This window comes from Saccopteryx leptura, chromosome 1 (assembly GCF_036850995.1).
Source record: "Saccopteryx leptura isolate mSacLep1 chromosome 1, mSacLep1_pri_phased_curated, whole genome shotgun sequence".
Lineage (NCBI taxonomy): Eukaryota > Metazoa > Chordata > Mammalia > Chiroptera > Emballonuridae > Saccopteryx > Saccopteryx leptura.
The window spans coordinates 222450431-222472794 of NC_089503.1; the positions used below are offsets into that span (position 1 = coordinate 222450431).

The 22364-nt window shown below is 35.2% G+C and overlaps 1 protein-coding gene across 2 annotated transcripts in view; it reads right to left on the reverse strand.

The window, feature by feature from the left end:
• Positions 1-22364, reverse strand: part of TLL1 (tolloid like 1) — a 202133-nt gene that overhangs the window by 28796 nt on the left and 150973 nt on the right. For both annotated transcript variants that reach the window (XM_066386943.1, XM_066386936.1), the window contains exons 13-16: positions 20509-20704; positions 18414-18539; positions 16268-16428; positions 6344-6524 (exon numbers count right to left, since the gene is read on the reverse strand). In XM_066386943.1, the coding sequence (XP_066243040.1) occupies positions 6344-6524; positions 16268-16428; positions 18414-18539; positions 20509-20704 (664 nt within the window). The remainder of the gene's footprint in view (positions 1-6343; positions 6525-16267; positions 16429-18413; positions 18540-20508; positions 20705-22364) is intronic.

The following is a 22364-nucleotide window of genomic DNA, read 5'->3' on the forward strand; positions in this document are numbered from 1 at the left end:
CCTTTATCCCTACCTCTAATGTTGACAAATATAATCAATCTTACATAAAAATTAAGAATATATGTTAGAATATATGTATGGATTTATCTGAATTTTAGGTGAGATTCAAAACTGGATTGATCAAAATAGTAACTACAAGCAGCAGAGGGAAGCCATCATGGCCAGTAAAGTAGCATATAAAACTGCCTCGGTGGGTCAAACAGTCAAATGAAAAGAGAACATTTTAGTGCACACTGGAACACTTAAAATTATCTAGATGTTTACATCTGGATATATGATAAATGTTTACATCATTCAGATAAAGAAAGGTATTTAACTTAATATTTTAAGTTGTCTAAGAAGTAGTGAACATGGGGATATTATTTTTAAAAATACTAGTTTGAATAGAAGTAAATAAACTGTTCTAATAAAAGTGAATGTAATTTTAGAAAATCTATGTTGAGAAATAACAACACCATAGAAGACCTAATTCCACAAATACAGTCTGGACTTCTTATGTAAGGAAGTTCATCAAATCAGGGGAAAAACTATTTGCTAACACTATTATATTTTTAATTTATCCGCCCTTCTTCTCGTAGAATACAAATTACAAATATTTTGAACAATAAACATCCAAAGGAGAGAACAGAGAAGGCTGCAGTGTTTTAAATACTTTTCAGAATGTCTGTAAAATAATAATTGAGAATTTGATCAATAATTCATTTGAAATTTTCTAGTATTTTCATACAGTAGGCACAACAATTTAAAAGTAGTTTTCATTAGTGAGAAAAATGTTTTCTTGAATAGAAATAAAAACATTTCTTTTTCTGCAGATAGAAATTAGTCTCCTTCATTGGAATGGACATATCTGTTTTCCATTCCTTCATGTTAGATGAAGGACAGGTCCATTATAAGGGACAAAAGAGGTGGCATCTTCCCATTAGAGGTCTGCAGGATATCTCGAGACTATCAGAGGCCATCAGTCTATGGAAAATACACACAGGACAAAACTAAGTGGCAACCAGTATCAAGTTCTTGCAAGATTTAAAACTAGAAAATTTCTCTTTGCAGAAAGCTTCCTTGTCTTCAGGAAAAAGGGTCCACACACCATAATAGAAACATATATGAGCAGATATACCCTAGTCAATGCTCAAATATAAAATAAACAAACCCATGTACACTTGTACACACACACACACACACACACTCATGCGTGTGAACACACAGACATGGAAATGCATAGTTTTCAGCACAAAACTATGGAATAAATAATGACCTTCAAAACAGTATTACTGTATTCGGAGCTATGACAGAGACAATTCTCTCTTCCTAAAACATGCAAATATTTAAATACCGTCAATAATGATAACTTGGAACAAGATTCAAATCACTTGAATTTAAACATTAAAATATTGCACAAATCATTTTATCTGACTCCTATATTTATTACAGACCACAAATAAACTGGGAGTCAGGAAATCTGGGTTTTATTCCATTTCTTCCACGAAGCAAGTCACTAGGTCCATAAGTAACAGATCACTCTCCTATTAAAGTGATCCAAGAGGAAGACTGCTTTTAAAAGAGGTTTATTCAAATTCTGAGTTCTCACTAGTGCAGAAGTCATGATTGAGTCTTTGCACTAACACAGGGTTGCCTAAGAAGGTACAATGTCTATGCTCACCTCTCTTTGCCTAACATCATTTTTTTATATAATATTATTCCTAAATAATGACACATTGATTTCCAAAAGGTTGCCGTTTTCACATGCATAAAATCCTACAATATTCTTTTTAAGTTTAAGCCATATACAGAAAAATAACTTTGCTCTGAGTGGAATACAGTTAATTTTGCTTAACCACTTAAAATAAGTAAACTATATTGTGTATACCTGTGCATATCTGTAAACTTAGGTTCAAATACAACACCACATGAAATTAAATTTAAGTTTGGCTTTACTATCATATAAAGTAAGTAATTATTGTAAATATAGAAACAAACCTTATTCAGTCCAAGAACATAACATAATCTACTGTTAGTCTATAAAATGCCTGCCACTAGATTCTAAATTAACTAAACACTGAATAGACACATAGTTCTATATCATGGCTAGATAACCTTACTTTCATAGTTCTAATATCCTTATTTGCTTTGGTATTATACTTCATGATATTGTTTTTAAGTATACCCCAGAATCAGTACAGTATATTACACTTTGATTTTTGCAGAGGAGCTTGTAGATTTTCCGTAGTGTGATACAATAACTTCCAAATTTTCAAGTTATAGAATTTATCATGACTAATTTAAGATATTAAATCAGAATTCACATGTGATGATTTCTTACTATTATGAACATGGAAGTGACAAGAAATCAATATTAAATTATTCTGTAAGTTCTCAGAGTCATTCTTCCAATTCTATTTCTTAGGTCCATAAAGTGCTTTATTTAAAATCAAGGGCTCTGAGAAAAATGAATATAATCTCTATATGATTATACATATTTTCATTGTATATTGTACATTAAAAACCTAAATACATGACCTTGTCTTTTCTTTGATGCATTACCTAGCTAAAAGAAAGCTAGGTCTACACCTAATAGCTTTCTTCTCCAAATAATATGGAATCACCTGCTGTCAAATATTGTTTCTTTATTGAATTCTTTGGTGAGTTTTCTTAGAAAAAATGTAAAAAACCATCTGAGACTGAATCTTCATAAAGTGTCTCTTTATTAACAGATACTCTAGAGTAAGATTTATTCAATTGTCTGTAATGAGATAATATTACAAATTAACTATAAAAATTAAAAATATAAAATTTGACTCAATTAAAAACACATTAATACTAACTGGTCTTACTATGTAGATGAATTTTTAAATTTCTTAATTTTCAAAGACCAAAGTGTATTACATAATGTTTGCAAATCTAGAAATATGGGGGGGGGGTAACAGATAGATGGAAATATGATATGTGTTTTTCTCCTTAAATTATTTTTATATTTAAATCAGATGAAACTGAGAGAAATTGGAGAACTACAATGCACCAGTCATCCACCTAATACGGGCATTCTTGGTATTTGTAGATAGCAGCCTTCAAGTTTGCTCTCACCTACATGCTTAGCTGTATGCACAGTGCACGGACAGTTTTCTACCTAGATTTCCAATAATATTTTATTATAGACTACTATTGCCACCACAGAATCACTAAATAATCATTAAATTAATACATGGCTAAATATTATTGTACTTTAGTGCTATTAGAACTCAAATAATATTTTCATAGTGAGTAGCAACTGATCTATTAAAAAGGGTGATCTTTTGCAAATTATAATTGTGACATGATTATAATTAGAACATTAAGTAACATAAGTCCTTGTTTGTTGCCATTTCTTGATAGTACCATATATACTCTTTATTGCAAATATGTTTTTATCTTCCCTTTTCCCGAGCAAATGCATTCCCCAGGAACTTAAATGTGAAATAAATCTAATTCTTCATCCAGAACCATAGCATTTTAAACATCAATATGGTAAACTGCCAGGATTTTTTAATATATACATAAAAAAACACAAGCGTTCATACTTAATGACTATTGGAGTTTACAAAATAATAATCTAATAAAAAGGTGAAAAGTATATGTGTTGTTTCCTAGGTCACAAATATGTTCAGTGTAACATATACCGTAAATAACACCATTTGCAAAGAGCATGATCAGCTCTGACAGTTAAGACAAAGATTTTAATGCTTTGTGACACTAAGCAGCCTACTTAACTCCTCAGCTGCTTCATCTGTCAAATGAGTACAACAATGAGAAGGTTACAGCCTTATCGTGATTATTAAAGAGATAATGTGTGTGGGCATAGTTCAGTGCTCAAAACTGCAGCTATAGGAAAGTCTGCAGTTGAATTTCTTCTTGAACTTTATTGTTTAGCACACTTAGCTACCTACACACCCTCAAACACCTTAGGCTAGAATCTATCAAAATGAAGTACTGTCACCTAGTTGACTTATAATTTTTAAATTACAACACTGATAAATACTAAAAACAGAGATGATTTCCTAAAATGACCTGCATCAGTAAATGTGATTTACAGGAACTGTACTATTATGCTTTAGCACTACCAAGGTATTCAGATAATGTTATAATTATACAGCTACACAGAGATGGGAATAAAAGCTATGTCCTATCATATGGAGAACAGCATCTTCTATATGTGCCTTCATCTCTATAGTATATGGATTCAAGTAGCTGGCTTTATATTTCAGTAGTAATGTTCTAAAGATACAAACAATCTGTTTTTATGATTTGTAAAGTTCTGCCTGACCAAAAAGATCAGAAAATGAATTATAAACATTCTAACTTAAAATTTACTCATACCTTGACCTGGAATACATAGCATGTACCTTTGTAAAAAGTATTATTTAAAAAATACATAACTAATTTAAAGTGAAAAGAATTCTGAATATTATAATTAATATTATGATAAAATGTATTTACCTTATAATTTTAACTTTTAAAACAGATATTTAGGCGGCTCTAAGAAACCTTATCTCTATTGATTAAAAACCTAAAATTTGTAGCATACATGGTATTTTTTAAAATGGTGAAGACTAAAGGAAGTCTTTCTCCATTGAATTAGGATATTAAAAGTCTACTTTGAATAATGTATATCTTAAATGAATGCTTGAGAAACTTTTAAAAGGCAATTAAATCTGGAGGAAGGAAGGGAATGAGAACAAGAGAGCCGAAATCCATTGTATTTTGAAGCTACTTCTGTGTATGACTTGGACCTCAATGGAGCTTTTGAACCATTAACTTCAATTACACTGAAAACCCCAAACAAACCCTGCTATGGTAAATCTCATTAATTTTAAACACATGGGGACTGAAATAAATGGACTTTGAATTAACTCAAGCCAAATTACCTAATATTAAAACATAATTGGAATTCAGTTGCTTGAAATTACTTGCCAGTCTGAAAGGCAGAATGGATTGTTATATTAAGGTTTATCACAATTTTATCTATTTAACTTTTCACAAAAACATTTTTATAAGCTATGAAATTGGGAAAATAAGGAATCTTACTAATATTTCTATATACAGTGTGTCCGTAAAGTCATGGTGCACTTTTGACCGGTCACAGGAAAGCAACAAAAGACGATAGAAATGTGAAATCTGCACCAAATAAAAGGAAAACCCTCCCAGTTTCTGTAGGATGATGTGGCAGCATGTGCGCATGCGCAGATGATGATGTAACACCGTGGATACAGCGAAGCAGCCCACAGCCATGCCAGTCGAGATGTGGATGGTACAGAGGAAAGTTCAGTGTGTTCTGTGGCTCGCTAAATTCAAATCCGTGACCAAAGTGCAACGTGAATATCGGCGCGTTTATAACAAAGCGCCACCACATAGGAATAACATTACTCGGTGGGATAAGCAGTTGAAGGAAACCGGCAGTTTGGTGGAGAAACCCTGTTCTGGTAGGCCATCAGTCAGTGATGAGTCTGTAGAGGCTATACGGGATAGCTACCTAAGGAGTCCTAAAAAATCTGTGCGTGAGCCCACATCAAACTGCACTGAATAGGTATGAAACTGGGAGAGTTTTCCTTTTATTTGGTGCAGATTTCACATTTTTATCGTCTTTTGTTGCTTTCCTGTGACCGGTCAAAAGTGCACCATGACTTTATGGACACACTGTATTTTCTTAAAATTGGGGGACGTTTTATCAAATGTCAGCTCTCTAAGAGAGAGAAATTTTACTGAGTTCATTAAACTAAGAATTAAATTCCAAACACTGAAGTGTCAAATACTAAATATATCTGCTAATACATCATTTTTAGTAAAATGATAATTTCATGGTTCTAGGTCTTTTTCTGCGAACACTTCTATGGTGGTGAGGAAAAGTATAATTTTAAATAATAAAAATAAGCATACAGTAATATAAGAAATATGTTGCTAAAGAGTAAGAATAAAAAATATGTTTCTAAAACAAAAAAACAGGTTTCAAAAACAAAGATAAATTATTTTGAAAATGTCTGCCAGTTTTTGAAAGTTTTGTATCATTATCCCCATCCACTAGTAAAGAGTAAAGTTATGATATGAAAATATTATTATAATAATTTTGTGCTACTTGTATTAGCCTTTATAATATTTGATTAGTTTCTATAAGATCTAAGTATTTGACAGCTACATTCCAACAGAGCCCTTTTTATTAACATCCTAATTTTAAGTATAAGTTGTTCAACCTAGGATAAATGTTCATGCATTCTACATACCTCCTAATTACATTTATAGAATAGATAATATATGAGTTAAGCCAATCCACCTAGAAAATTCATAATATACACATGCAGTGTGTGAATACTGATACCTGAGAAAAAATGTGCTTTGAAGCCCTTCTTGGATACAGTATTGTCAGATTTGAATTCAATTCTCATATTGTTGAACTGGGAGGTGATCACTTCAGGCACTTCAGCACCACAAAATTTGCCATGTAATTTAGACTCCGAGGAAAGGCCACTCCAAATCTCCACATAATCATATTTGCAAACCTAGAAAAAAAAATGGTTATTGCAGTTACCATATTTGATAACTGACATTTTTTTTTTACTTCGTTTTTCAATTACATTTGGCATTCAGTATTCTTTTATATTAGTTTCTGGTGTACAGCACAGTGTTGAGACAATCATATACTTTACAAAATGGTCCCACTGATATTTCAAGTACACACCTGGTACCATACATACTTATTACAATGTTACCGACTATATTTCCTATGTTGTATTTTACATCCCTGTCAAATTGGAATTAACAGGTAAAGAAAAAAGAGCAAGGAAATAGTCCAAATGTGAGACAGAAAAACTTGAAGGACAGATTTGAGAAGTATTTTCCTCTAAATATCTCCCTCTAAAATATATATATATATATTATATATTTTATATATATATATATATATTTTGTATTTTTCTGAAGTTGGAAACGGGGAGGCAGTCAGACAGAATCCCGCATGCGCCCGATTGGGACCACCTGGCATGCCCACCAGGGGGCGATGCTCTGCCCATCTCAGGCGTTGCTCTGTTGCAACCAGAGCCATTCTAGCACCTGAGGCAGAGGCCACAGAGCCATCCTCAGCACCCGGGCCAACTTTGCTCCAATGGAGCCTTGGCTGCGGGAGGGGAAGAGAGAGACAGAGAGGAAGGAGGGGGTGGAGGGGTGGAGAAGCAGATGGGTGCTTCTCCTGTGTGCCCTGGCCAGGAATCGAACCCGGGACTCCTGCACGCCAGGCCAATGCTCTACCACTGAGCCAACAGGCCAGGGCTATATATATTGATATATATATATATATATCACATATATACACATATATATACATATACATATATATACACACATACATACAAAAAGTGTGTTTGTTTATATATATATTTGTAGTATATATCTTATACATATTTTTAAATTTTTAAATGTTTAAATTTTCACTAGGAACTGTGAAAAAACTTGTCATGTACTGTCTTATTTAATGCTGACAACAATTACATGAGATTGGTACATTTAGTCCATAAAGCAACAATTAGCTATAGAAATGATCCTTTCTATCGTAAAGATGAGAAAACTGAGGCTTAAATATTTTACATAACGTTCCCAAAACTACAGATATCAAACATGTCATTGTGGTGATTAATAACATCGAGTTTTGCTTGGTCCAGGGTTGCCTCCCAAAAACTTTATTCTTTTTTTTTTTTTTTTTTTTTTTTTTTTTTTAAATAAATTTTTATTGATGTTAATGGGATGACATTAATAATTCAGGGTACATATATTCAAATAAAATATGTCTAGGTTATTTTGTCATTAAATTATGTTGCATACCCCTCACCCAGAGTCAGATTGTCCTCCGTCATCCTCTGTCTAGTTTTCTCTGTGCCCCTCCCCCTCCCCCTAACTCTCCCTCCCTCCCTCCTGCGTCCTCCCTCCCCCCACCCCTGGTAACCACCACTCTCTTGTCCATGTCTCTTAGTCTCGTTTTTATGTTCCACCAATGTATGGAATCATGTAGTTCTTGTTTTTTTCTGATTTACTTATTTCACTCCGTATAATGTTATCAAGATCCCACCATTTTGCTGTAAATGATCTGATGTCATCATTTCTTATGGCTGAGTAGTATTCCATAGTGTATATGTGCCACATCTTCTTTATCCAGTCTTCTATTGAAGGGCTTTTTGGTTGTTTCCATGTCTTGGCCACTGTGAACAGTGCTGCAATGAACATGGGGCTACATGTGTCTTTACGTATCAATGATTCTGAGGTTTTGGGGTATATACCCAGTAGAGGGATTGCTGGGTCATAAGGTAGTTCTATTTGCAGTTTTTTGAGGAACCACCATACTTTCCTCCATAATGGTTGTACTACTTTACAGTCCCACCAACAGTGTATGAGGGTTCCTTTTTCTCCACAGCCTCTCCAACATTTGCTATTGCCCGTCTTGTTGATAATAGCTAATCTAACAGGGGTGAGGTGGTATCTCATTGTAGCCAAAAACTTTATTCTAATGAGAACAGCACCATTAGTAACTTTCAAAGTGAGACAGACACTTGGTATATAATGAAAAGGATCATTTGCTTTTCAAACTTATCAAACAAAGTTGTATTTCTCAATTTCTTTGAGTTGCTAAGTATGGTGAAGTTACTCTGCATCACTGCTGCAGGAATGCAAACAAACAGGAATTCTATACATGGAATGAAGAGAAAAAGGAATACTAAAATGAAATTGGATTTATACGTAATGTAAAAACACCACCAAAATTAAAGAAGCTAAGTGAATGCCAGGTATTCTTAAGCAATTTTATGGCCACAAACAGATGTTTCCATATAACAATACTAAAGTTTCGACATGGCACATTCTGAAAGACATGTCTTGCGTGAATGACCTTGTTTCATAAATGTGTAATTAGCAAGTTTAACAATGCATATGATTGAACCCTGGGGCATGATTTGTACTTTGCAATATGTCAACTCAAAGTACTTGTTTCTGTGATATTAACTAGGTGATAAATTAGAAAAATGGATTTTTTTCCTGAGTGACATCAGAGTAATGGTGGTGTGAGAGATACTCCTAATCTCTCCCCTTGAGATTTCAACAAATTGAACAACTATACTGCAGTGCAGAAACTTCAGCTGGGCTCACAGGTGCACCCGAAAGATCCGTGCACTGAAAGGACTAAAGGTGGGATGGGGTGAAAAGAGGGGCATTTAATGTTGAAGAAGATAAAATGCATTTAATGTTGGCTCTGGTGAGGAGACCAACCCAGACTTGTTTTCTTTTGTCTGTTGAAATATGGGAGGAAGGAAGCTCAGGCTCACTGGATTTTGTCTGAGGGGTACAGAGAGGGAAATCTGAAGTGACTGGCTGGGTCTCCTTCTTCCAGGAGGAGCAGTGAGACAGAGGGACAGAGGGGGAGATAAACCAAAGTGGCCAGAGTATGGGGTCACAGTCATTGTTTCCACAGTCCGCCTGCAGCCTGCACTTGGTTCAGTTCAGAGAAAGCTAAAGTGTGCCCCCACCAAGCCTCCCAGATCCTGCATCTCTCAACTCGCAATGTTGAGAGTGGCAGAGACAAACCCCTCAGCTAGCTCTCCAGAGCCGTGCTCTCCCCTGAAGAACAGAGGTGGTCTATGTCTGTTCCTGAGTCAAGGGGAGGTATGCCTGGAAACTTAAGATAGCCATTGCTAGAGCAGTAAGCAGTAAAGCCAAAGCCATAAAGCTGAATCCATAAAGCACTAACAAAACACCCCACTCACAGAAGTGGGTTAAGGTTGGTAAAGGCCCTGGGCACAGAAGAAAATATTGGGCACCTTACATTAGAAAAAAAGTTAAAGTTGGGGTTTTGCAGGGCCCTTCAGAAGCAGGGCCCAGAGAGCATGCCCAGTACGCCTGCTGTTAAATCTGCCTCTGTCCACCCACCAGCATGACTGTGGCCCTGCCTACATCATTGTAACAGCAAAATCTCAGCAGAGGACAGCCCAGGAACTTCACAGAGCTAATACTTGTAATACAGCAACACCTATTAGAAGAAATCTCTCAAGACAGAAATGTATATTTCCTTTTTTGCTTATTCTTTTTTTTTCTCGTTTGAATTTCATTTTATTTAATTTTTATATATGATATTTTCATTTTGGGGGTTTGTTTTAATTTTTTTTGGTTTTCTCTTTTTTGTGGTTTTTCTTCTTTACTTCTCATAATTTTTTATTGTGTTTTTTATTTATTATTATTTTTTTTTGTATTTTTCTGAAGCTGGAAACGGGGAGAGATAGTCAGACAGACTCCCGCATGCGTCTGACCAGGATCCACCCGGCACGCCCACCAGGGGCGACGCTCTGCCCACCAGGGGGCAATGCTCTGCCCCTCCGGGGCGTTGCTCTGCCGTGACCAGAGCCACTCCAGCGCCTGGGGCAGAGGCCAAGGAGCCATCCCCAGCGCCCGGGCCATCTTTGCTCCAGTGGAGCCTTGGCTGCAGGAGGGGAAGAGAGAGACAGAGAGGAAGGAGGGGGGGGTGGAGAAGCAAATGGGTGCTTCTCCTATGTGCCCTGGCCGGGAATCGAACCCGGGTCCCCCGCACGCCAGGCCGACGCTCTACCGCTGAGTCAACTGGCCAGGGCCTATTGTGTTTTTTAAAGTTATTTATTTCTTTAGTTGTTTTTTTGTTAGGGTTCCTACACAATATCACATGCCATCAAGGAATACAAAAATGAATACCATGGCTACACATGACAGAGATGAAGTTCAAAAAGAAAATAAAAATTCTCCAGAAAACAATCTTAATCACATGGAAACCTTGGAGTAAAATGATAAAGAATTCAAAATTGAACTTCTGAGAATACTCAATAAGATGCAAGACAATGCCAATGGGCAACTTAATGAGCTCAGAAAACAATTAATTAACAAAATGAATACTACACCAAGGAGACAAACTTTAAAAACAGAGATGAAGAACTCAATACATGAATTGAAGACTGAAGTAGCAAGTTTAGCTAATAGAACAAGTTAGAGGAAAGAATCAGTAACATCTAAGATAGAGAGAACAGAAGAGAGATTCACAAATTTAAAAAACTGAGTAAACCCTACAAGAAACACCTGACCAGGCGGTGGTGCAGTGGATAGAGCATCGAACTGGGATGTGGAGGACCCAGGTTCGAGACCCCGAGGTTGCCAGCTTGAGCGCAGGCTCATCTGGTTTAAGCAAAGCTCACCAGGTCACTGGCTTGAGCAAGGAGTTACTCAGTCTACTGTAGTCTCATGGTCAAAGCACATATGAGAAAGCAATCAATGAACAACTAATGTGTGGCAAGAAAAGACTAATGATTGATGTTTTTCATCTCTCTCCATTCCTGTCTGTCTGTCCCTATCTATCCCTCTCTCTGACTCTCTCTGTTTCTGTAAAAAAAAAAAAATTGTCTGACTCCATCAGAAAGAGCAATAAAAGAATAATGGGTATATCAGAAGAAAAAGAGAGGGAGAAGGGAACAGAGAGCCTATTCAAACAAATAATTGATGAGAATTTCCCAAGCCTATGGAAAGAGTTAGAGCCTCGAATCCAAGAAGCACACAGAACATTGAGTTACCACAACCCAAACAGACCTACTTCAAGGCACACTGTAATAAAATTATGAAGAATCAATGACAAAGAAAGACTCCTTAAGGCAGCTAAGGGAAAGAAGAACATAATATATAAAGGAAAGTCCATGAAGTTATCATCAGACCTCTCAGCAGAAACTCTACAAGCCAGGAGAAAGTAGACCTAAACATTCAAAGTACTGAAAGAGAGGGATTACCAGAAAAGAATATTTTATTCATCAAAGTTGTTCTTCAAGTATTAAGGACAAATAAAACCTTTTACAGACATAGAGAAGTTGAGAGAATTTATCACCAGAAAACCCCCACTCAAGGGGGTTATTTGATCAGACACAAAGATCAAAACAAATCATAACTACAAGTAAAAGCTCCAAAATGGTCACAAGAAAAACAAGGATAATCTATGACAACAATAACATAAAAGGGAAGAGGAAAAAGATCTGCAGGAACAAAGGAGAATGGAGTGCAGAAGCACTCATAAGACAAAGGACTCTTGTATGTATAAACATTTTCTTACAAACCTAATGGTAACTACCCACAAAAAGCCACTACTGGAATACACAGCTTAAAAAAAAGAAAAAACAGTGGAAAGAAGTATGGAATACCACCAAACAAAAACAACTGACAGAAACAAAAAAGAGAAGAACCAAACAAGACACAGAGCTACCTGAAAACAAAATATAAAATGGCTATAGAAAATTCTCAAGTGTCAATAATTACCCTAGATGTAAATAGACTGAACTCACCAATAAAGAGGCAAGGAATAGCAGATTGGATCAAAAAGCAAAACCCAACCATATGCTGGCTTCAAGAGACACAGCTAAGCTGCAAGGACAAAAGTAGATTTAAAACGAAGGGTTGGAAAACAATTCTCCAAGCAAATAATACCCAAAGAAAATCAGGTATATTCCTACTCACAGCAACAACGCTGACTTCAAGACAACAAAGGTAACCAGAGACAAAGATGGGCATTTTATATTGATAAAGGAGACACTGTAGCAAGAAGACATAACACTTCTTGGTATATATGCACCAAACCAGGGAGCATCAAAATATAAGGTCTACTGGAAAGTTCTGTCCGTTTTTGGAATAAAACAAAATACAAATTTTTCTTACCGTCAATAAACTTTATTAAATAATATACTTCCACACCAATCCTATCTTCCGAATATGGTCCAAAATGATTTGCTGAGCTGAATTAAGCCTTTCTGCAATCTCTGATGTTGTCAGAAAAGGATCTTGCTCCAACATGGTCTTAACAACATCATCATCAATCAAAGATGGTCGCCCAGAACATTGCTTATCAGAAAGGTGGAAATCACCTGTTTCGAATTTTTCAAACCATCTTCTGCATGTCCTATCAGAAACTGTACCTTCACCAAACACTTTTAATAAATTTCTACATGCTTCTGTAGCATTTCTTCCTTGTTGAAATTCGTATACAATACAGTGGCGTAAATGAACTTTATCAATAGCCATGGCTACACTATCGCTTCACACATAAGACTAATGTGAATCAACTCTGTTTTAGTTAATTTGCTACATCAGTATGGATACATTAAGTGATAAAAATAGAGAGGCACACATGCGCCAAATAAACATGTGCTTACGTGTCGAAACTTGTTGTGATAGAAACAGACAGAACTTTCCGGTAGACCTTATATATAAGACATCTTCTAACATCTAAAAATAGAAGCAGACAAAAGCACTATCATACCTGGAGATTTCAACACACCATTGATTGCTTTAGATAGATCATCCACACAGAAATCAATAAAGAAATATCAGCCTAAATGACACACAGGAACAAATGGACATAATAGACATTTGCAGGACACTTCATTACAAAATGTCAAATTATATACTCTTTCCCAGTGTGCATGGAACATTCTCAAGGATAGACCATTCATTGGGCCACAAAACTAACATCAACAAATTCAGGAAGATTGAAATTATACCAAGCATATTTTATGACCATAAGACTTTGAAATTAGAATTCAACTGCAACAAGGAAGTACGAAACCCATAAAAATGTGGAAATTAGACAACATATTTCTAAAAAATGACTGGGCCAAAGAAGAAATAAAAGCAGAGATCAAAAGCTAATACACAGACAAAGGAAAATGATAATATGACATACCAAAATTTCTGGAATGCAGTGAAAGCAAGAGAGGGAAGTAGAGGCAAAAATAATTGAGTGGGACTACATCAAACTAAAACTTCTGCACAGCGAAAGAAACTGACAACAAAACAGATAGGCAGCCAACTAAATGGGAGATGATATTTGCAAACAGCTCCAATAAGGGGTTAATATCCAAAATATGCAAAGAATTCACAAAGCTCAGCAACAAAGAAGCAAACAATTCAATTAAAAAATGAGGAGAGAAACCGAACAGACACTTCTTACAAGAGGACTTACAAATGGCCAACAGATATATGAAAAGAAGCTCATCTTCACTAGCTGTTTGAGAAATGCAAATCAAAACTACAATGAGATACCACCTCACACCTGTTAGATTGGCTATTATTAACAAGACAGGTAATAGCAAATGTTGGAGAGGCTGTGGAGAAAAAGGAACCCTCATCCACTGCTGGTGGGAATGCAAATTAACGCAACCATTATGGGGGAAAGTATGGTGGTTCCTCAAAAAATTAAGAATAGAACTACCATATGACCCAGCAATCACATAGATAAAAGGGAAGTGGTTACCAGGTGGAGGAGGGTGTAGGGGAGGGGGATGGGAGGTGGGGATGGGGAGAAGGGTGTAAAGAGAGACAAATATAAGGTGATAGAAATACAACAGAATCAACAGTTCAAATGCTATGGAAATGTTTACTTGAAACCTATGTACTCTTATTGATCAAAGTTACCCTGTTAAATTTAATCTTCTAAATAAAATTTTTAAAAATTATCAAAATGTTGCTAGGAAAAATGAAATAAGTTTTCATTTTCTATCTACTCTGCTACAACTGCAACTTAAAAAAATTCTTTTTATTTATTCTTTTTAGAGAGGAGAGAGAGTGAGAGAAAGAGAGAAAGGGGAGGAGCAGGAGGTATCAACTTCCATATGTGCCTTGACCAGGCAAGTGCAGGGTTTTGAACCAGCGACCTCAGTGATCCAGGTCGACACTTTATCCACTGCGCCACCACAGGTCAGGCCACAGCTGCAACTTTTGTTTGGACAAGGCTCTAACATAGGATAGGAGGAAGTTTCCAAGGCTAAAGTTGTTTGACATTGACATTGCCTTTCCTTTTGGCTATCAATTTAATGAATAAAATAACCAAGTTTAACTTAACTCAGTATTCTAAAGGTCAAGTTTTAAAAATCATGTCTTTATATTAAATACCTAAGATGTCAAACTATGAAAATACACAGATTGTAACAGCTGCCCACATAAGAACATCATTATAAGTTTAAGAATTGTGGGATATGTTACAGAGTTTATAAAGGTTCCTTCCATGAATAAAGACCACTGCTATGAGAAAAATCATTCTGGACCACAATTTATTTAAAGCTATCTACTCTCCTTTCTCCTCAATATAAACTTCTAGCCTTCTTAGGAACATCTATCAATTAATGAATTAAAATGTCCTATCTGCCACAACTAACAGCTTTACGGAAAACTGAGAAAATAGAAGTTATTCAACACAAAGTTCGTATCACACCACAGAACTAGTAGGGATCACCTGTTTTCAAAAAGTGTCACTCATATGAAAGCTCTTCTAAAAATACTATAAAAGTTATTTTCTTCATTTTAAAGTTTCTTCAAATTTCAGATAATACTAAAGGAAAATGATGTTCCATGTGGATAAAGTATGTTATAAATATAAATTGTGGCCTTTTCCATCTCAGAATGTCCACTGAGACCTGAAATTCCACAATTGTCTGAAATACATAAATTTATCACATTTTAGACTTTAATTTCCTTTAGGGAAATTAAAAGTCTGCTTTCTTTTTTTTAACCTCAAAGTCATTAATAAGAGATTTAAAAAGGTGCAGAAGTGTCTTTCAAATAAATTATCTCACTTGTTTAAATGTGGTCACCTGATGGAAAACTCTACTTTATTATAGTAAACTTTTGTAAAGGAAAGATAGTATCAAGAAATAAATCTTTTTATTTAGGCTAAAACTATTAATTTTGTAAATCAAAGATAGTATCAACTAAATGCATCTTTTATTGAGGGTAAAGTTATACTCTTTCCTTATTTGTGAGCCATGAGCACATTCATAATAAAAACTACTTATATAATAAAAACATATTTATTTCCACAAGTCAAGTATACTAGGTTCTCTCAAAAGAATATTTTTGTTATGACTTAACCAGTGGATTTTACTGTATTTTTTTTAGAAAGCCTATGTGACATATATGTGAAGTTGATTCTAATTATTTTCGTAGTTCTTTAATGATTCAAAAACATGCTGTATATTAATACACTAAATAAAAACTCCATCAGAGTAATTTTCAGTCTCCCAGAAACTGTCTAAAATATTATCCAGTGCAACAGGAATTATAGTAGTTGCCTAAATGAGCAGTAGAGCAAAAAAAGACTAACATCTATACTGTTGTATCACTGAAATGCATTCTTTCTTTATATTTTTAGTTTATCAATTTGCCCCAGGAATTCCCAAAACACAATAGGAAAAAAGTATATTTATTGTTAACTTACTTCATTGCCCTCCAATTCAAAAAACTCAAACTTCATAGAAATTCTGTACTGGGTTGGTGCAACCACTTGCCACACGCAGTTTTTATTAGGAGGGTACTCCTTGGGCCAGCCTGGAGTGGTTATGGTGCCATTAAGTTTGGTAAGAAGTCCGCCGCAAGCCGCTAGAAGAAAAAGAAAAAGGTTTTCTCTTAACAAAGTCATCCCTGTCTTCGCACTTTCCCATTGATAACCAAACATCTCAGGCATTAAATTTCAACCACCTTCCAAATTTTTCAAAATCTAGAGGCTACAGTCTCTGTTGCTTAGACTGTAGTACAACCATTTTAACCATCTATCCCCACTTATCAACAGAGTAGCTTTAGAGTCTAGAAAAGTATGGTTGTACTACAACATTTGAGATCATTTTAAAGTTGGGTGACCAATACAAAAAAAAACTGGGTATCAGTATCCTTATCCCTTAAATCAGCGGTTCTCAACCTGTGGGTCGCGACCCCGGCGGGGGTCGAAGGACCAAAACACAGGGTCGCTTAAGCGTTTTGGTCGTTCGACACCTGCATGGGTCGCGACCCACAGGTTGAGAACCGCTGCCTTAAATGGATATAATAATACTACACCACCTGATAATTGTGAGAATCAATGAAAAGATACATGTAAAGCACATCTAGTCTGACACAGTAGGAACAAACTCAATTGTTTATATTTCTTTAAACTCTTTTTTTCCAACACTCCTTTGGAAAAAGTTGCCTGACGAGCAGGCAAGATAAACTATTATAAATAGAACATAGTTGTTCCAAAAACTCCATTTAATAGCTGGTTTTCTTTCCCTATTAGATAATCTAGTTAAAAGAGGTAGTAGTCATGTTACCTCTCTTCCTTATTGAAAGATAGTTTATTTTATAAATTTATTTAAGGTAGTTTAACAAAATCAGAGTATCCAAGAGAAAGCTGAATAAAAACAACTTACATTGTATATGATTTACAATTAATTCTTAGGGAGTCAAGAGTTATCTAAAGTAATAGTTCTATGCTTTAATTGCCTTGTGTGTGTATATTTACATATTTACAGTTATGAGTATGTGAAAGTTTATTCTTATATTATTATTTATTATTGTATTATATTCCATACAAACTGTAAACCTACTCTGCCCCACCTGTATATGTATCTTTATTTTTATATGTATCTCTTACGCTTAAACTTTTAAGAAGAAAGAGGGAATCCCTTATCTTTATAAATAGGTCAGCTGGGGTATGGCATTTATTCATTAAGCAAATAGTGCTGCCACCTTTGCCACTTATGATGCCCTTTATTAGAGATCCAGTAGAGAACAAGGTGCTCATATGTTGCCAGCTTACACTTGTGTGGGAAACACCAAAAGAAACCTTAATAAATACAAAAATATCAACAATGTTAAAGTGCTACAAGTTCTATAAAAATGATTTTGGTAGAAAATTTCAGAGGGGAATAAATGAAAAATAGAATGGAGGAAGGCAGATCAGTTTACATATTCTGTCTGTTATTCGAGTATGGGGCCTTTAGTTTGGAACAGGGGAAACGGAATTGAGTCAGTTTTAAATTCCAAAGGAAGAGATCACAGGACATTGTAACAAAACCCTGTACAAGAAATCTCATCTTAGAATTACAGAAGAAATGTAGAAAGCATAACAAAATGCCTTTGTTTCTAAATCTTTTATTAATAAAATGCATTAAGTTCCTGCTCTATATATTACGGTGCTACGTCTAGATGCTTGTAGTATAAAGATAATTCAGAATAAGGTCTCTGCAGTTTAATAAGGGAGGTGCATGCATAAATTATGTTAAGAAAAAAGTAAATGACAGAATATGGCTAGATGGGTAAAAAACTGGTCTAGAGAGAGATAAAAATAGAAATATATTAGATAAGTAGATAGATAAGACAGACAGATAGATAGATAGATAGATAGATAGATAGATAGATAGATAGATAGATAGATAAATTGGCCTGGATAGTAATCAAAGGAGGAACTGACTGATTTTATAGTGAGAACCCAGGCAGTTGCACATTAGCTGTGACTATAAATTGAGTCTCATAGGTAAGGAAGAGGGAAGCAGAAGGAGAGAAAGAATGAGACTTCAGGCACAGAAAGCCAAGTGCAAGTCCAGTTGTACCTTCGCAGCTCCGTTTGTCCGGCCCCAGCTCATAGCCGGGCTCACACGCACACTGATAGCTGCCCAGCGAGTTCAGACAGCGCTGCTCACAGCCCCCGCGGTCCGGCTTGGCACACTCGTCCTCCTCTATACAGATGGCAAGAGATAGAGAACCATTGGAGTGCTTTGTTTTTATATACTAAGGTGTGAAACGTTTTGAAAATGTGATATGCTCAATAGCTCTGAATATAACAGACAATTGCTTCAACAAAGGAGCAGGAACAATTTGCAAGCCCTTGATGGATGAAAAACAGGAATTCATGTCACTGCAACCTAAGGACATGTAAGAACCAAGAGAAGTGTCGAAAACCTGGAGCAAGGCCAGCTGAAAATCGCCTTATCTCAACACAGTATGTGTATTTTCTGGATTTAAGGTCAAAGGGGATTATTAAAGCCTAGAGATTTTTCAGAATAAAACAGAAAAACTTATTGAAAAACAAAAAAAGAAAAACCACAGCTTTACCTGTTGATTTCATAGTATTGTTTGCTAGAGAGTCTAAAAAATGCTTTAAAAAAATACATTATGGTGAATATAAATTAAAAAGAAAAAACTTAGAAACTTACTAGACCTCTTTAAAGCATTCAGTTTTTTTATTATAAGCATATTATCCAGGAAATATAATAAACCATATTTTTATAAATAAATATACGTACTACTTTAATTTTATATGGAAACATGAAAAATATACATGAAAATATATACTACTTTAAAAAATATATATGACAAGCTACTCTATAATCTCATTTTTCAGGTATAACCTATTGTGAGTTAGGAAATTAGCAAATAATATTCTCTGGAAAAATTATACATCAGCAAAACACTAAGCATTTTTGATAACCAAATATATTAATATCACATGAGAGAATCTTGATACTATGTTTCTTCTATCATAAACTATAACACATACAGAAGATTTAAAGCATATAAATGTACACTTTAGTAAATACTTTGAATACCTATAGTAAAAGTTTCAAGGTTTTCTGCCTTTCAATTCATATGATGAACACCTAAGTAACTCTTAGGAAAAACTCATTATATTGTTGTTCTTTAAATAATGAACAGCTGTCAGAGAGGAAGGGGTTAGGGGCAAGATGAAAGAAGATGAAGGGATTAAACAAACAAATATATATTTAACTCAGACACAAACAACACGTAGTGATAGCCAGAGGATAAGGACAGGTAAGTGGAGGTGGGTGAAGGGGGATAGGTGGGGACGGGAGGGGACTTGACTCTGGGCGATGGGCATCCAATGCAGAGTGCAGATGTCTGTAGAGTGGTACACATGAAGTCTGTATGGTTTTGTGAAACAATGTCACCCAAATAAATTCAATTAAAAATAATGAAAACAATAGATACTAACATACTAAATTTTGACATACACAACTGAATTCATCACTTACCGTATAAAAATCAGTAGAGAAAAAATATTTCCTCTTCCTAGAATAGAATTTATTCTACAATGGCATGGCTAACATAAGTGCCTATAAATTTTCTAAATACACATTTGATGTTACTATTCACATAAAATAGTTTTCTTTTACTTTACTAATACACACCAAATATGGGACATAAAAATAAACTAAAATTTAGTTATATAAACTCAAAATTAAGGCTTATCAGTAATAACTCTTTATAAAAAAGTAAATTTTAAGTATCAGATCGGTAATAAGTCTTTGTAAAAAGAAACCCAGACATTTTAGGTAGTCTACTCAGGAGGCCATAAATTATTTACAATGTAGTAAAAGCCATTCTGAATCTTTTGTTGTCTATATTGCAAATATTTTCTCCCAGTCTATCTATCCTTTTCTGGACTTTGCTTTGTCTATTTCATTTAAGAAAATTATAGAATATCCTAATGGGACTCCTACCCTGTGCTACAAAGTCTAAAATTCCACTATTTTACCAATAACCTTTTCCATAGAAACTCACCCAAACCCCCTTATGAACACTGCATATTTCAACTTTCAATAAAACTTTACTCCCATTACCTCAAAGCTAAATATCATATTTATTCCTGACAAGGGAAATCCCACGTTCCAAATTATTTCAAATTACCTTTAAAAAAGTTAGCAGCAAATCCTGCCTTGTTCACAGTTCCATCAGAAACAAACTTCATCCACAAGGTATTGGAGGTAGATCTGATATCTTCAGGCTTATCATAACCACAGAAACGCCCTATCAAAGGGCTATTCTCATTGGTTCCATCTCGAACTTCAAGGTAGTCATAGGCACAGTTGTCATGTCTTTCAATCTGAAAGAGTAAAAACAGGTGAATATATACATATATATACCATAAATAGATAAAACAATTTCTATAGGCAGATTATTATGTATTCTCAGTGTCATAATGCTGATATAGTCATATAACAGATTACTTATATCAAACGAGAACATTTCTTGCATGTGTGCATGGAAATATCTACACTGCCTATGAATAAAGAATATATTCTTCTGGTAAACATAGGGAGATAAAAAACAAATCTACAGAACAGTATGGCCACATGCATTCGGATCAACAAAAGTTAACTGCTGTGTAAAAGAAAATTAAAATACAAGTGGTAATTCTTAAAAAATAGAACTAAAAACATAACCATACTTAAAATGATCTGGGTCATATCATGCTAAAAGTAATGTAAAATCTTCTCAGAAATGTAGTTATAAAGATTGTCCATCATTCATCAAGAAAATCATTATTCTATTCATAGAAAAGCTGCATTCAAATTCTATCAGCAAATATTGCACTGTTTTAGGTTATAGATTTCTTTTTTGGAGGAAATTGGATAGTATGGATTACATTACTTCCTAGTCTACGGCACTCTTTACTGATAGTTAGCATAGCTACGTGTAGAAAGACCACTCTATTGTAGAATCAGACTGGCTTGCCCTTTCTCAAAGTACCATGGCTGGTTTAGACATGTCCTGTTACCTCAGCATGCTCTCCTCAACCCATACGAGCTGGCAGAACTCATACCAGCTTAAAAAACTAAAGGCAAATGTCAGGTCAGCCTATTGCCCTATGGAGCTTTTGGAAAACTATAAGTTCCTGGACCTATGTTTTTGCCCCAAACTACTAAAAAACAACAGAGCCAAAATCTACAAACTGTTTTAAAAGCTATGAGACAATTTCTAAATAAAGTTCATGCTTTTTATTTTTTCAAAGAAAAGAGGCACTAGCCCTGAAGTTTAATCAGGTCAACTGCTTATTAGATGTGTGAAGCTAGAGAATCACGAAAAGTATCCTATCTTTTGACAGTATGTCAGTCCAACCACAGTCAGGAGTCCTTCATCCTTTCAGCAGTTAGTACCTACTCTGTGTTCGGCACTCTCCTCATTGCTGGGTGTGCACCATTCAGCAAAATAACAGGGACTTGCCCTTCTGCAGCTTGGATGCTACCAATGGGCAGACAGCAAAGGAACAAGCCACAGGAAACACATCATAAACCATTAGAAAGTAATAAATTCTATGGAAAACTATGCATTGAAATAAGAGCGAAGAGAAGGTGGTAGGAGGTGTGAAGGTTGCTCTATCAGGCTCATTAATTATGTTTGAGTCATAAATCCAAATTTTTCCTCAAAATGTTTGGGTGTGAAATTATAGGGATGAATGGAAAATATTAATTATAAAGAATATTTCACTTTTAAAGCACAATTTTTTTGACTGTAGCTTTTAAATAGAGAGCTGGTGAGGGACAGCTAGCAGTGGCACCAGCAGCAGTCCCCAGGGATGGCCAGGCCAATCTGACCAGCTATACATACACCCTCTTAGTATACTCCTTTCAAAACCAAAGTTCTCTATAAATAGGAGACCATTTCCAGGTGGCCAAAGGCTGCTCTTCAGTCAAGGAAACATAAAATAAGACCTAAAACTCTCAAGGTAGAGGACTTGATAAAAGAACAAGCAACACTGGGCA